This window comes from Hyperoodon ampullatus, assembly GCF_949752795.1.
Source record: "Hyperoodon ampullatus genome assembly, chromosome: 9".
Lineage (NCBI taxonomy): Eukaryota > Metazoa > Chordata > Mammalia > Artiodactyla > Ziphiidae > Hyperoodon > Hyperoodon ampullatus.
The window spans coordinates 92,787,297-92,804,496 of record NC_136922.1 but is presented as its reverse complement, the minus strand read 5'-3'; the positions used below and the strand labels follow the sequence as shown (position 1 = coordinate 92,804,496).

General features: G+C 39.5%; 1 protein-coding gene across 1 annotated transcript in view; it reads left to right on the top strand.

The window, feature by feature from the left end:
• The window catches only part of PTN (pleiotrophin), a gene marked incomplete at its 3' end in the record, with an annotated part of 97,347 nt that overhangs the window by 64,555 nt on the left and 15,592 nt on the right, over positions 1–17,200 (top strand). Inside the window, exons 2-4 of the mRNA XM_079711460.1 lie at positions 8,058–8,173; positions 9,086–9,259; positions 11,419–11,580. Coding sequence (XP_079567586.1) covers positions 8,059–8,173; positions 9,086–9,259; positions 11,419–11,580 — 451 coding nt within the window. The 5' untranslated portion in view covers position 8,058. The remainder of the gene's footprint in view (positions 1–8,057; positions 8,174–9,085; positions 9,260–11,418; positions 11,581–17,200) is intronic.

Below are 17,200 nucleotides of genomic sequence, written 5' to 3'. Positions count from 1 at the left end.
CTTGTCTTTCTGGTGGGCAGGACCGTGTCCGGTTGTGTGTTTTGGGGTGTCTGTGAACTTAGTATGATTTTAGGCAGCCTCTCTGCTAATGGGTGGGGTTGTGTTCCTGTCTTGCTAGTTGTTTGGCATGGGGTGTCCAGCACTGGAGCTTGCTGGTCGTTGAGTGGAGCTGGGTCTTAGCACTGAGATGGAGATCTGTGGAAGAGTTTTTGCCGTTTGATATTATGTGGAGGTGGGAGGTCTCTGGTGGACCAATATGCTGAACTCGCCTCTCCCACCTCAGAGGCACAGGCCTGACACCCAGCTGGAGCACCAAGACCCTGTCAGACACACGGTTCAGAGTAAAAGGGAGAAAAAAAGAAAGAAAAAAATAAAATAAGTAAAATAAAGTTATTAGAATAAAAATTACTAAAAATAAATTAAAAAGTAATAAAGAAAAAAGAAAGAGAGCAAGCAAATCAAAAAGTAAATCCACCAATGATAACAAGTGCTAAAAACTATACTAAAAAAAAAAAAAAGGGACAGAAAGAACCCTAGGCCAAATGGTAAAAGCAAAGCTATACAGACAAAATCACACTCAGAAGCATACACATACACACTCACAAAAAGATAAAAAGGAAAAAATATATATATCGTTGCTCCCAAAGTCCACCTCCTCAATTTGGGATGATTCGTTGTCTATTCAGGCATTCCACAGATGCAGGGTACATCAAGTTGATTGTGGAGATTTAATCCGCTGCTTCTGAGGCTGCTGGGAGAGATTTCCCTTTCTCTTCTTTGTTCGCACAGCTCCCGAGGTTCAGCTTTGGATTTGGCCCCGCCTCTGCGTGTAGGTCGCTGGGGGGCGTCTGTTCCCGCTCAGACAGGACAGGGTTAAAGGAGCAGCTGCTTCGGGGACTCTGGCTCGCTCAGGCCGGTGGGAGGGAAGGGTATGGAGTGCGGGGCGAGCCTGCGGCGGCAGAGGCCAGCGTGATGTTGCACCAGCCTGAGGTGCACCGTGTGTTCTCCCGGGGAAGTTGTCCCTGGATCACGGGACCCTGGCAGTGGCGGGCTGCACAGGCTCCCGGGAGGGGAGGTGTGGACAGTGACCTGTGCTCACACATAGGCTTCTTGGTGGCGGCAGCAGGGGCCTTAGCGTCTCATGCCCGTCTCTGGGGTCCGCGCTTTTAGCCGCGGCTCACGCCCGTCTCTGGAGCTCCTTTAAGCAGAACTCTGAATCCCCTCTCCTCCCGCACCAGGAAACAAAGAGGGAAGAAAAAGTCTCTTGCCTCTTTGGCAGCTCCAGACGTTTTCCCGGACTCCCTCCCGGCTAGCCGTGGTGCACTAACCCCTTCAAGCCGCCAGCCCCAGTCCTCTCCCTGCACTCCGACCGAAGCCCGAGCCTCGGCTCCCAGCCCCGCCCGCCCCGGCGGGTGAGCAGACAAGCCTCTCGGGCGGGTAAGTGCCGGTCGGCACGGATCCTCTGTGCGGAAATCTGTCCGCTTTGCCCTCCGCACCCCTGTTAATGCGCTCCCCTCCATGGCACCGAAGCTTTCCCCCCACCCGTCTCTGCCAGTGAAAGGGCTTCCTAGTGTGTGGAAGCTTTTCCTCCTTCACGTTCCCTCCTAGAGGTGCAGGTCCCGTCCCTAGTCTTTTGTCTCTGTTTTTTCTTTTGCCCAACCCAGGTACGTGGGGAATTTCTTGCCTTTTGGGAGGTCTGAGGTCTTCTGCCAGCGTTCAGTAGGTGTTCTGTAGGAGTTGTTCCACATGTAGATGTATTTCTGATGTATTTGTGGGGAGGAAGGTGATCTCCGCCTCTTACTCTTCCGCCATCTTGAAGGTCTCCTCTCATTGTGATCTTTAAACAAACAACGAGGCTGCACGATAAAACTCTAAATTTTCTTACAGGAGGATACTGAGAGTAAAAGGGAGTGACTGCTTTGTCCACATCATAGATATAATAAGTGACGAAGCTTATATGGAAGAAATCTGGCTGACTCCAAAGGTCCTCTTCCCACAGATTTAAAAATTTTGCTTTTAATGCCTTATGATTTTCTGACATATTTTCCTCATATTTGTAATCATACTTGTTATACTGTGTGTTTGATCTTTGATAAGAGGATATAATCATGTCCAACTTTACTGTAAGGTATGGAGTAGTTAAAATACACACTTGTAAAATTCCTATTTTTGCTACCACAAGCAAGGCATTTTGCATACTCAAATATATTTCATATTTACATCAGCTACTTGAGACATTTTTCCATTTCTACCTTTTGAAAAAATACTGTTTTGTACCATCATACCCCCTACTGGGTAGATCTTGATATTGGCCAGACCAGTGACTTTTAAATACATTTTTCTTTCTTGACAAATGAAAACTTACAAGGAAGCCACTAAGGAAAGTAGTTAAAGAGGAGCTGCTCCAGCTGAAGCTGAGATAAGGGTGGGAGCTATGGGCACAGAAGGGTGGCTTTCAACACACATTTTCGGGATCCTTTAACGCCTGGCAGCAGCCTTTGACCTCTTCCTGGAAACACTGGTGCTCTAAAAATCACTGCTTTAGCCCAACTTTATTTATTTATTTATTTATTTATTTTTTTGTTTTGTTTTTTGTTTTTGTTTTTTGCGGTACGCGGGCTTCTCACTGCTGTGGCCTCTCCCGTTGCGGAGCACAGGCTCCGGACGCGCAGGCTCAGCGGCCATGGCTCACGGGCCCAGCCGCTCCGCGGCATGTGGGATCCCCCCAGACCGCGGCACGAACCCGCGTTCCCTGCATCGGCAGGCGGACTCGCAACCACTGCGCCACCAGGGAAGCCCCCAACTTTATTTTTCTAATGAAAATCAGAAGGGATTTTTAAATGTGTGTATGAACTTTTTTTTTTGAGTATGAAGTTTTTGAGTCTTGGAGCTCATTCTTGACTCCAATTATAGTACTTTGGTAATAAACACCCCAAAATGAATCAAAGTACATAGAACAGCCACAAAACTGATAAACAAAAATAAAAACAAAGCCAAAAGGGTTAAAAATGTACTATATTAAAGATATCTGGATGAACTGTTGAGTATGGTGGCTGCCCCTTTGGTGGTAATTTAGGGTTTTAGTCACATTTATACAACATGCAGCCTTTTCCTCCCTCCCTGACCTTCCGTTGCTTCACTTCTCCAGACCAGTTAATAACTCTACCTTCCTCCCTCACAGCTCCCAGGATTAACTCATTTTATCTTTCTCCTTTTGAGGTTCACCCACTGTTACTTACTACTGTACACTCTATTCTAATCACATTCTGTCACTGAATGTATTATAAACATCATCTCCACATATTCACTTATTTGGTCCTTTCTGCCTGAATTTCCCTTCCTTCCCTCTTTTCTTTATTTAGAAGACTTCAACTATTAAAAAAAAAAAAAAGATAAAATATACCCAGCCCTCTACCTCACTCAATCTTGCTAAGCAAAATTATCACTTGAGCCTATGTACTGAGCTAGCACTATGTGTATAAACTTTTCATGATATTTACCATAGTGAATCATTTCTCTCCCTTTTCTCCCAGTTAGACAGAACTCTTTTAGGGGGAGGGCTGAATCATATTCTTTTATCATGTTCCCATGCCCAGCATACACCTGGCCCTTAGTAGGTGCTCTAAAAATCGGTGAATAGATGTCTAAAGAAGATGTCTTAAAATATCACATTTTTCCAGCAGGTGCCACCATGCCATGAAAATATTTCAGCCTTAAAGTTGCCTGTTTTTTTTGAGTCATACAAAATTAAGCGAATTCCTTCTTTATCCATCTAATTGATAATGCACTTAGTTAAAATCAAACTTAGTTAAAATCAAAGATGGAACACTGTTGAACTCATTTCTGGGGTGTGAGTAGAGTGTACCTGAGGTCATCATGCACACACGTGCTTGGGACACATTCTTTTCAAGGCTTAGTGTTTAAATAAGCTTAACAAGGTCAAAGTGAAGGTCTGATATAGCAAAAGATTCCATTGTAAACATAATGGCTATTTATATGAGACTTTAGGAATCTAAGGCAATGACTAAACCATTTGAAAATAAATCAATATGAGGATTACGACTTGAAGAAGAGTTGGTGAAAATAAAGAAAAGTGACCTATAAAAAGGAAAAAAATTACTTTTTCACAGAGATTTAGGCAGGTAGATCACAAAATAGCTAGAAAAGTCTGATGATGTGTAATATATGATGCAGAAGCATTGCAAATCATTCACTGATTATTCCTGTATGTATGAAACTGCTTTAGATTCTGTTTGTTTCCAGCCCAATTTCTTCAGTGAATTTTACATCCCATGGTATAGACAAAGGGCTGAGACATCATTTTAGCATGAATATTAATTCCTCTCTTTGATACCATGTTTTGGTGGTAATTTTTGCTGGCAAAAATTTTACTGAGTGGCAACTAAGTGCTGGGGCCCTATCCTAGGTACTTGAAATAAAGAGGGCAGTAGAATAGTTTCACCACACAAGAGGCATAACATGCAGTTGCAAAGTTAGATTTTTTTTCATTTCATACATGTTAAATTACTTCAACAGTTTTCCTAATTCTCAACATGGAGTCTCTTTACTTCAGCAAACTCCAAAGAAATACTGGGGATGAAGGTCCTTGAGTTTATTTTAACTTTTTAAGAAGTCAAAAGGCTGAACAAATTTGTATCCTTAGAAAGCTGAACAAATCTTTAGTTGGCATTAAATAATATCTGTCTCTTTTTTTGTTTTTTAAAATTTTTATCTTTTGATTTTAGATATTAGATGGCTTAAAGTGTCATGCTTGTTATGTCTTAATAAAAAGAAGTACTTCCTTTTAGTAAGTAATACGAGTGTAGGGGTGAATTAACTTTATTCAACAACTAATAATATATTTCTTGATATTCTGGGTTAGCTCTGTGTCTACATCTTGCATTTTCACAATAAACCTCTCAAGTTGTTGTTATAATCAAAACCACTTTGTAGATGTCAAAACAGCGATTCAAATGGTTGTGATTTGCCAAGCACATTCCAAAAATTATATGGTGGAGCTGAAGTTTAAGCCAAAGCTTCTGCCTTCAAATCCTATATTAGTCATTCCAAACAGATCACTAAGAGACAGATTCCAGCATTCTTGTTTTTTGTTTACACGAGATGTTAATCATCTTAAAAAATTCTAGATCCTATCCTATTCTAGATCCTATTAAAATGCTAAAGGAAAGTAAAGCTCTCTTTTCCTTTTCATCAGAGATTTCTCTATAGAAGTGACCAGGATTTAATAAATTAACACTTTTCCCCTGAGTTGGTTTCAGAAACCAACCCAGGGGAAACTTTGAACTTCATACTTATTAGTGATTGAGATAACTCAACAATAATTTCCAGACAACAGACATCTAGGGTAGTCTTCAACTTAACCATTAAACCCTATGAAATTAAATCTGTCAGAGCAAGTACAACACAAGATGGCAGTAGGAGGGGGTGAAAATAAGTAAATTATTCAAAAGAACTGAGCTGACTTAGCAAGGCTTATTTTGCCACTGTTTTATTTCCCTCCGTGTGAAAAGTAAGTCATGATCCTGACCACTTCCTTAAGGTCAATGTTCTTGCCTCCGTGCTCATCTATCGTCTGTTGGATAGCAGGCAGGGTTAAACTATATACAGATGCTTTTGCCTTTGTTTGATGCTAAGGACAAATAAACAACTATGCAAATACCACAAGCAAGGGAAACTGTTATCTACACATGTTTAATTACCCAAGTTTTTACCACGGTACCAAGGCACCAGCATACTACTTGGGCTTTTGGATAATTTGAGTCATCTCTTTTCTAAACTCCCTTACTCTCTTCTTTTAAATAACCATTTTTTTCATTTGCTCTACCCCCAAAAATCTTAAGCTATCAAAATAGAGGCTTAAGCAGAATGGTAGGCAAAACAGGAGGGAAGGGAAAAGAGGTTGAGAAGATTCTCCAACTCACACCTATTGCTGATCACATACTTTACATATTTTCCCTGTGCACATGGAGTTGCATGCATTTTTCTTTAGAACATCTAAAAGCTGAAGTTAACCGTTTGCCCACTAATTAAGATTCCGAATTTTTCTGAATCAATAGGAGAAATAACAGACTAGAGTGCACTTCCGTTCTACCAACTCTTCAACCCTCACCCCAATTCCTCTCTCCTTCCTTCCTCTCTGTTCCCACGATAGTTAAGATCACTTGTTTAACAGACCATTCTATGACTCACAAGAAATTTTTGGTCAGGAAATTCTGGCCCATGTGGGATTTTTTTTTCTTGAAATTAAGTGAATTTAACTTGATTGAGAGAAAGCTTTTTGAAAATAATTATAAAAGTAAGAACTTAGCAATGTCAAACTAGAAATGCTGAGGTTAAAATAGCCAGCAATAGCACCTTTCTATTAATAACTCTGTGTGTGTGTGTTATTTATGGAAGAGTTCTTTCTGTTTCTGCCAAGTGGCCATGTTTCCTGAGTGACATTTCTTTACAAGGCTGTGCAAGCATCTCTCCATTGCTTGATCAGAAAGTTCTCTCAAGAGCTGTGCTTTCATGATGGAAATTTCTGATTTCTCATCTAATTCACAATCTAAATATTTTAGGTATTCAAAGGTAATTGTGAAACATAAAGGTGTATTCCAACTTGGAAAGAAATACGTTAAAATTTTAAAGTTCTGAATTTAAAAGTTAACTTACCCTTTAAGAAAGTTCAAATGAAAAGTTTCCGCCTCCAAAGTGGTTTGTCACTGAGAGTATGTTCTTGGACAGCCTTTGGAGAGAACAACAGACAACCTTCACCTTGGTTCATATTACACCTAATAATTGTAAATGACGCATGGCTAAGTGACATATGTATAGTAGTGTAGATGCACTCTGAGAAGACTTGCCAACCAGTACACCCAGACTGGCTTCTCATATAGTTCATGTCCAATGAGAGTCATAGGAAAAGTCTCAGCAACAGTAGGAACTCTTCTGTCTGACCATCAGTGAAGTATAGTTATAAAAATTTAGCATTAAGAGGAAGAACAAAACACCTAATTTTAGATTTTAGAAAGTAATGGAGACGCTGAGTAGCTATTTAGGATGTAAGATTCATTGAAAGGACCAAATGACCAAAATACTAACTTTAACTGATAGATGGAATATGCTTCATCCATACAATGGAATCTAGAGTCATGAATTTAAAAAACACTAATAAGGGATAGCATTTCCAATGTCACAGAAAGGGGAAAAATTCACGGACAAGGACATCATTTCGTAGATGTGTTTGAATGAGGAAAAGCAAATTGCAGAATAGAGTGATCTCAATCCCTTATATGTGTGACGTTTTATTGTTTACACTCATGAGAATGTAAAATTATCTAAACAATCTATACTTCTGGAAGAAAAATTCTCAGAGTTAATGACCATATGTTATTACTGTCATTTTTATATGAAGTATAAAACACCATGAACATACCAGATAGAGATAAATGACTGCCAGGTGATTTGCTGCAGCCAATGACTTGGTGTAGCTTCAAGAAGTGGGCTGTCCTGGGGCTTGAACTGAGACTTCCCAAATTTGCTTAGCAAGGCAGTCATACTGACACTAGGCTGTCGCAAATGACTTTAAGTTCTAAGGGAGTCTTCATAATGTTATCCTGGGATTTTTATTCATATCAAATGTGGAGAATTTCAAATTATGAGTAAGTGTAAACTCTTCATTCCATCCTAGAATTTAGTGGATTTTCAGCACATGTGAGTTTAGAAGTGTTTTTGCTATAGATCGAAGGTGTGCTAGCTCTTCTTCTGTTTTGGGCTTTACTCTTCAGTGGACCAATGAATAATAGAATTATGATGATAAGATAATCATGATGATGGAAACGGTAAAAAAAAATCTGAGATGTTGGTCATTACTGATGCATCTGAAGATAACAGCAAACATATACTTGCACAGGTAATCCATTCGTTGTGTCCATTCAGATTATCCACATGGGCTACAACACCGTGGCTGTTTTTGGGAATTGTCAGGAGTTATAAGGATGACTATAGTTACTTAGGTTGACACCACCTTCTTCTGTTTCTCTGTTTATTCCTAGAATGCAGACTCAACAGTACCTGCAGCAGCGTCGAAAATTTGCAGCTGCCTTCCTGGCATTTATTTTCATTTTAGCAGCTGTGGATACTGCTGAAGCAGGAAAGAAAGAGAAACCAGGTAAGCAAGACAGTTATGAACACCAAACTCTTCATTGATTAACGTCCATCTAATCCAACTACCTGATTTTTGTCTTTTCTCCTTCCCTCCCTCCTTCCCTCCCTCCCTCCTTTTCTTTCTTCCTTTCTTCCCACCTTCCTTCCTTCCAAGTATTTAGAGGAGCCTAAGTGACATCCCCTCTGATTCCACCCCCCACTCTAAGTCCTGAAGTATAGGTGGTGATCATTAACTACTGACTGAAATAATAATAATCATATTAACAGCTACAACATACAGAAACTGACCAGCAATCAAGTGTTTTACTTATGTTGACACTCTTCCTCAAAAAGAGTCCTGCAAGCAAGTTTTGTTTTATCTCATATTTACAAAGGAGGAAACTGAAGCATAGAGAGGATAAAGCACCTTTTCTGTGTCACTCCCAATGTCATAAGGAGGCTGTGGAGCTGAGAGTCTATTACATCTGTGGTCCACCACATTTAATTTATGCTATTCCATCTATAAGACAGAGAAAGGAACATTGACATGCATTGAAATGGCTAATCTGACAGCTGTTACTTCTCAAAGAATATTTTCTCATTTTTTAGGTTTAACTGACTTTGATCATCTTCTCTTTTTCAGAAATGTTTGCTTCTAAAAGGAGATGTCAGTAAATCACTTAGCACAGTCCCTGGCACATAGTAAGAGCTAAATGAATATTAGTTCTAGCTCCTTTGGTTTCTTTCTCCATTCTCTTGGTCATTGGTTGATTCAACCATTCAGCTAACACCTATTGAGTTCCTACTCTTTACTGGACTCTGAAGATAGAGGTTAAAAGCACAACCATGCAATTATGGAGCTCAGGAATTAACTTGGTTATATCTAGCAGTTAAAGAGTTTTCTGGACGTTGATTGTTTTTCCTTCCTCCCTTTCAGAAAAGAAAGTGAAGAAGTCCGACTGTGGAGAATGGCAGTGGAGTGTGTGTGTGCCCACCAGTGGGGACTGTGGGCTGGGCACCCGGGAGGGCACCCGGACCGGAGCTGAGTGTAAACAAACCATGAAGACCCAGAGATGTAAGATCCCCTGCAACTGGAAAAAGCAATTTGGAGGTAAATCCCACCCCTTCTGTCCTATTGATTTAATTTTCTACCCTGAGATAATTCTGTCATTCTCCCATCAAGCATCTTTTTGAGGTTGACTCTATTTATTATTTTAACAAGTTTATTTTATCAGATGAAAAATAACCAAGCATCTTGCCTAACCCCAGGTCCCTCATTTTCAGTTCTACCAGAATTTGGGGCCAGACAGTTTTTTGTCCTGGAGGGAGGGCTGTCCTGTGCATTGTAGGATAATAACTGCATCTCTGACTTCTGCCCACTAGTTTCTTGTGGCACTCCCCACCTCACCAACTGAAAATATCTCCAGATACTGCTACATGTTTCCTTTCGGTGGGCGTGTCAGCATAGTCCCTGACTGAGGCCACTATCTTACCAAAATGGACAGAAAATATGCCCTTGAGCTCTCCTAGCAGTGCTCTCTTTCCTTCTTCTATTTCTAGATTCCTTTGATCTTCCCTTCCTCTTTTCTTACTTATTCTCCTCCTCCTCCAGATCTCTTCCTGTTACTTCCAGTCCCTCTCTCTCTTTTGTTCCCTCCCCACTCTCCACACTGTTTCATAGATTTACTTATCAGATCCAGCAGGGTTGCTATGAGCCACTTTTCACAGATTTTCTCTCACTGACTATTACCAGTTTCATGCTGACCTCATCTCCTTATTTGAGAAGGAATCTTTCACACTTCCAACTTTAAACCCACCACTGAACACCCAAATTGCCTGTTTTTTCACATTCTAGATTCTTTGTCTTTCTCAGCCATAGTGGGACACAATGCCCCAAATACTCTCACTGGTTTACAGAAATGTGCTTTGGCCTATTGCTCAATGGAGAAGGATAATGAATATACACACTATATCTTTTTCATTCTCTATAACCTTTGGGGTTATAACTTTTTATGAATGGAGGTTAATTCTATAAAGGCATGGTGAAATTCAGATACATTTGATCTTAAATTGTATATGGGTACCCTAAAGAACTACATGCAAAATGCCCTAAAAAGTGTGTCTTAAAGGTCTTATACCTAGAATATATAAAGAGCTCTCAAAACTAAAAATCCAATTAGAAAGTGGGCAAAAGACATAAACAAACATTTTACTGAAGAGGATATATAGGTGGCAAATAAACACCTGAAAAGCTGTTCAACATCTTTTCTCCATTAGGAAAATAAAAATGAAAACCAAGAGACATCACTATATACTACACACCTATCAGAATGGCTAAAATTAGAAATAACATCAATTGCTAGCGAGGTTGCAGAGAAACTAGATCACTCATACATTGGTGATGGGAAGACAGAATAGTAGAGCCACACTGGAAAAAAGTATGGCAGTTTTTCACAAAACTGAACTTGTGTTTACTATACAATGCAGTGGTTTCACTCTTAGGCATTTATCCTAGAGAAATGGAAATTTATGTTCTTATAAAAACCTATACATGAATGTATATAGCAGCTTTAGCGGTTACCAAAAGTTGGGAATGACCCAGATATCTTTCAACTGGTGAATGGTTAAACAAATTGGGGTATATCCATACCATGGAGGATTCCTCAACAATGAATGGAACAGACTATTGATTAATACAACTTGGATGGACCTTCAGGAAATTTTGCTGAGCAAAACAAGCCAGCCTCAAAAGATTACATACTGTATGATTCCATTTATATAACATTCGTAAAATGACACAATTACAGAGGTGGAGAACAGATTAGTAATTGCCAAGGGTTAAGGAGGTAGGAAAGGAAGAAGGAAGCTAAGTTCTGACTGTAAAAGGATAACCCGAGGGACCCTTGTGTTAGAAGTTGTTTGAATACTAACGGTGGGGGTACTCACTCTTACCTACATATGTGATAAAGTCACAGAGGATTAAATGTGCACACGTACATATACACAAATGAGTGCAGGTGAAACTGGGGAAACCTAAATAACGTCTATGGACTGTGTCCACATCAATTTCCTGGTGGTGCTATTGGACTATAGCTATGCAGGATATCACCACTGAGGGAAACTGGGTGCAGGGTATATGGGATCTCTCTGTATTATTTCTTGCATGTGAACCTACAATTACCTCACTACAAAAAGTTAACAAAAGTGTCTATTTTCATGGCACTCCAAGAGGAACTCACAGATTTCTGTTTGGTCCTACCCTGCCTCTAGCGGAGTGCAAATACCAGTTCCAGGCCTGGGGAGAATGTGACCTGAATACTGCCTTGAAGACCAGAACTGGAAGCCTGAAGCGAGCCCTCCACAACGCTGACTGTCAGAAGACAGTCACCATCTCCAAGCCCTGTGGCAAACTGACTAAGACCAAACCTCAAGGTAGGTTCCTGCCTTTGAACCATAATTTTAATCTGAGTGGATTGACGGACTCAGGCAGGATCTTCAGATGTGCACACTCAAATTTTCCAGAAGGAAAACTTGGGTGAATTACCTTTAGAAAGGGATTGAAAAAAGCTCATATATTGAGCATCATACAAGTACTTTTCAGCAGGCAATTGATGAATTCAAATTGAAGTCCTCTGCACAGATGGGGGGATAGGAACAGTCTCCTTGCACAAATAAACAACTTAGCAAAACAGGCCAATTAAGACAGCTGCATGGTGACTATATATTTCAAGCCCTAAATCAGGACTACATCCTGACAAGTATGGACAAACTTAGAAAGATCAAGAGGCTGAAAATTAAAAATCAAGTCTCTCCTAGATTATCAACATATATAGTTTTCATGAAATCAGTTAAATTATTTTATATTTTTCCTTTTTTACCACATAACTTGATAGGTTCTGTACTTTTAATATTTTTTTAGAGCCTTTATATTTGTTTAGTTAGGTTAGCTTACCAATTACATTTATCTTGGAATTTCAGAATTACGTAGAGCTATCTTTCTATCCATTCCCAGAAAGTCAGACTCTGCTCTCATGCTGGAGAAAGTAAACCAAACCAAATATCACGGCCATGGTTTCATACAAATAGAATCCCAGCGGAGGGAAGACAAAGAGGTGTTAAACTCTTTTATTTCATTGTTGTATGGGCTGAGTTATTTCCCCCAAAATTCAAATGTTGAAGTCCTAACCCACAGCACCTCAGAGTATGACTGTATGTGGAGATAGAGCCTTTGAAGAGGAGATTGGAGTTAAATGAAGTCATATATGGGTGGGCCTATTCCAATATGACTGGCATATAAGAGGAGATTAGGACACAGGCAGACATACAAGGAAGACCATGTGAAGACACAGGGAGAAGACAGCCACCTACAAGCCAGTGAGCAAGGCCTCAGAAGAAATCAGCCCTGCTGACATCTCGATTTTGGACTTCTAGCCTCCAGAACTGTGAGAAAATCAATTTCTATTATTTAAGCCATGTACTCTTTGGTTCGGTGTATGGCAGCCCTAGCAAATGAATACAGTGGGCCTCAGTGAACTCTGCATTAAAATATCTCCTTGGCCTTTGCTCATTTTTGATTCTAAAATGGACCTGAAAATTCATACTGGCTAGATTAATTATAAGGAGAAACTCAGAAAAATTAACATGAAATCCATAATAAATGAATACAAGAATATCCCCAGAAACTGGGAAGGATTGGCTGACTTGCCGCTGATGGTCAGGAAGGACCCCTTTCACAGGCCTCACTCTTTTAGCCTCTGATGAGGTGGTCCATAGAAATGGTTACCTCCAACTTCAGGATGGTTAGAAGCAGGGTAGACCTGCAGGTGAATGTCTAGGATTCAGGCTGCTCTTTCCAGAGCATGGAAGCCTCTGCTGGTTGTAGTGCATATTTGGAAGGCATGACGTGGGGCTAGGGTCAGTGCACTGAGTTCGTGTGCCAACTGTACAAATGTCACTCACCTGGAGACAACTACCCAGATCTAATGGAAATTGGTGGCCTCATCTATTCAGTGAGATAGTCCCCAAACTGGAAGAACTAACAGATACAGTTTTCAAAGTAATTGATTTTTAACCTAGTCAGAGAACCAAAATCTTCAGCATAAATATAGAGTGGGAAAAGAAAAGGGATTGAAGACATCTCTATATTCCAGTCCAGTGGTTCTCAACCTGGGCTGCACACACAATTTTCTATGGGAACTTATAAAAGTCCCAGTACCCAAGTATAACCCAGACCAACTAAGTCAGAATCAGTCATTTTGAAAATTAAAATGTTCTTTGGGAGATTTCAGTATCAACTAAAATTGAGACTTACTGCTCTAGTGTGAAATTCATAGACACACACACACACACAGAAGCACACATGCCATCCTTGTTCTCTCCTGTGGTGAGAGAAACTGCAGCTTAATGGATGGGGAGGAAAAAAATGGGATCGTGATTAAGTAGGTGGTGGATGATGGTGGGGCTGGGTGAATATGGAGAATGTTGAAAAGTTTGGAATATATCGGACAAAATGGGAACATGATTAAAAAAGACTCCTCAGGATATTTGATAAATACGTTAAGTGAGGCTCCTTTTTAATTGGACTGGTGAATAGTTCACCTTTTTACATTTCCCATTTAGTGATATGTAATGAAGGTTAAAAGTCTGATTCAGACTTGAAAAATAGTGGTAAAAATATTTCAAGTGTGTAGACAGTCTGTAATTTTTTATGTCAAAAATTAAGGTAGATAATTAATTGAAAATGGAATTACCCTAAGGTCTGTATTTCACAACATTACCAGTTATGCATTTCGTAGGTCATTAAAATGTAATCTTCTTTTTGTGCCTAACATACCTTTGTTAAAAGTAATCTTTTCCCTCTCAACAATGGAGGGTTCTATGAATCCTGTTTTGGCACCAGGAACTCTGCACAAAGAATCATCTTATCCTACGAGTTGAGCTAGGGAGACATGTCAGATAGAAGATTTTCTTAATGGGATTCACTCACACTTTTCATGACATATGTTTCCTGGTTTAAGTAAAATGTAACAAGTGGCATGTGTGGGTTTCACATATATTTATACCATTTTTCTCAAATAATCATGAATGGGTATTACAGCTTTCCCTGTGTGAACTTCTGCACTTAAGATAGCTCCTTTATTTCTGATCAATGGAAAAATAAGTAATAAGATGGAATCTCTATTATGATTAGTATTGTTCTGTTTCTAATCTCACGCCTTGCTTAGTGTTTAACATATATTATCTCATAAAAATTCCATATATCCTTGCAGGTAAATAGTGGTATGAAGGAAACTGAGGAACCCTGGTTAATTTATTCAATATTTGCCCAGGGTCACATCTCTAATAAATGACAGAGTCCACATTTGGTTGACTCTAAATTCATGTTCTCTTTTATACCCTGTGGATTTCTCACTTAATCTCATATGAGTATAAGGTAACCTCCATGAGTTTATTTTCCTTTGAAATAGGAGAAGGTGAGGTTTGTAAAGCCCAATATTGATGTGTGGGATGACGACCAAATGGAAGAAGACAATTTCTAGAACATTATTTCTAAAACTGTTATGAAAGAAGACATCTCCCAGAACATAAGTTTCAGGAGGATGGGGACCTGGTCTATTTTGTTCTCCACTGTATCCCTTTTGCTTAGAACATGGAGCAGCACGTAGTTAAGTGCTGAATAAATATTTGTAAAATAAATAAATGCTAAAAGAGGAGAAAAAGGTTTTGTACACTAGATCCACCAAAGACTGGTGGAAGCTGTAGTAAGGAAGTCATTTAAGCAAATTTTTCTCAAAGTTATACAATAATAACTTAGTTTCTTCCTTTATTCAGGAAAGAATAAGTCATCAATGCTGTCTCCTATTTTAGCTCAGGACATGAAAAAGACAGAGGGAAGTAGGGGACCCACTAATTTTGACTCGGGCACTGTCATAGGCACTCCTCATCATTTAATTTATTTTATTTTATTATTTTTTTTATTAGGATATAGTTGTTTTACAATGATGTGTTAGTTTCTACTGTACAGCGAAGTGGAGTTGTCTGTGCTATACAGCAGGTTCTCATTAGGTATCTATTTTATACATCTTAGTGCATATATGTCAATCCCAATCTCCCAATTCATCCCACGCCCCTTCCCCCCTTTGTGTCCATACGTTTGTTCTTTACTTCTGTCTCTATTTCTTCCTTGCAGACCAGTTCATCTGTACCATTTTTCTAGATTCCACATATATGCGTTAATATACAATATTTGTTTTTCTCTTTCTGACTTACTTCACTCTGAAGGCCAGTCTCGAGGTCCATCCACGTCTCTACAAATGACCCAATTTCGTTCCTTTTTACCTCATCATTTAATTTAACTTGAAGCTTAATTGAAGCTTCAAAGCAACACTATGTACTGCATTTTATTTATCCTACTCTATATATAAGAAAACACAGGCTCAGAGAGGTTAAGCAACTTGCCCGAGGTTTCACAGCTTGTAAGTGTTGAAACGAGGATTCAAATTCAAAGTCAGACTGACTCAGAAGACCCACTGCCTTTTCAATCGCACCGTGCTGCCACTAGGTTTTACAAACCCATGAAACTCTGGTAGTATTAGATAAATCTCAATTCCTAGACTCATTACATGGTAGAGCTTCTGGGGACCTTGCCTGTGATTGATGGGACCCTCATGTAACAAATGAGGACAAAAAAAATCAGTGATTCATCCAAGTCCCCCTATTGTTGAGTAGCAGAATCAGCTCCAGGCTTTGTTCTCTTTTGACATCATTATTCTGCCTTTTTAAACCCAGTCACTGAACTTATAGCTAGAATGTACCTTTTTTTCCCCACACATCATTATCCTTCTCATGAAACACATCATCAGTTCTGGGATTTTTTTGTCTGTTTTAGAAAACTCTTTTGCTTGGTTACTGGCCTCTTGTTTTGGGAAATGGTAGTGGATCAATACGCAAACTGCATGATTTTCAGTGTGAAAAACATGCTCTTTAAATTTTAGAATGGAACATAAAGATGTTGGTAAGGCTGTGACAACCCACCATGAAATTGAGGAGAGATAGGAAAACATACCCCTTGTGGGATGATGGTTGTGACTTGATTATTAACAAGGGTAAAAGATTAAAAGACTTGCTTGGGGAGAGGAGAGAACGGACGCATGGACACAGGAGGAGAGGGGGAGGGTGGGATGGATTGGGAGATTAGGTTTGACATAAACACACCACCATGTGTAAAACAGACAGCTAGTGGGAACCTGCAGTATAGCACAGGGAGCTCAGCTCGGTGCTCTGTGATGACCTATATGGATGGGATGGTCGGGGGTGGGGAATGGGAGGGAGGTCCAAGAGGGAGGGGAGATATGTATACATAGAGCTGATTCATTTCATTGTACAGCAGAAACTAACACAACATTGTAAAACAATTATACTCCAATTAAAATAAAATAAAATAAAGTACTGGAAAAAAAAAAGACGTGCTTGGGGAGAGGAGGCACTTAATATCTAGAATTGCCATCTAAACTTTGGGAAATTACTAAATTACTAAATATCCCACTTGCTTTGGTTAAAAATTGCCTTAAACTTCATTACACTCCATTCTAACAGCATTAGCTTTTGAAGGTAAAGAAGTGGTCCTTCCTATGGCTGTGTCAATATTGTACAAACTCTATTCTCTAGCCTTGGTCCACACTTTCAGTAATACCAGGTATCAGGTTGGAAATCCTTATCTAAAGGTTCTCTTGTGTTGGAATCCCACTTAATCTGAAGAGAGGTTTTAGTCATTCACTTCTATATTATGTATACAGAAGAAGGGAGACTATTGATATTCTAATGTAGGCATAAGAATTGAAAGATGCAAAATTGGAATGTAGCTTTCCTGGGGATGGGGACAGATTGCTCTGGGGAAGGTCAATGATTGACTGAAAGGTTATAACTGGAATTTGCTTAATTGCTGCCAGAATCTGGCAGGGAGAAATTGGTGAGCAATTGTGTGGGCACTTGAGATTTTAATTTCTTAGGAAAAGAGATTGAGAGTATTAATTAAAATTTTTCATTAAGAAAA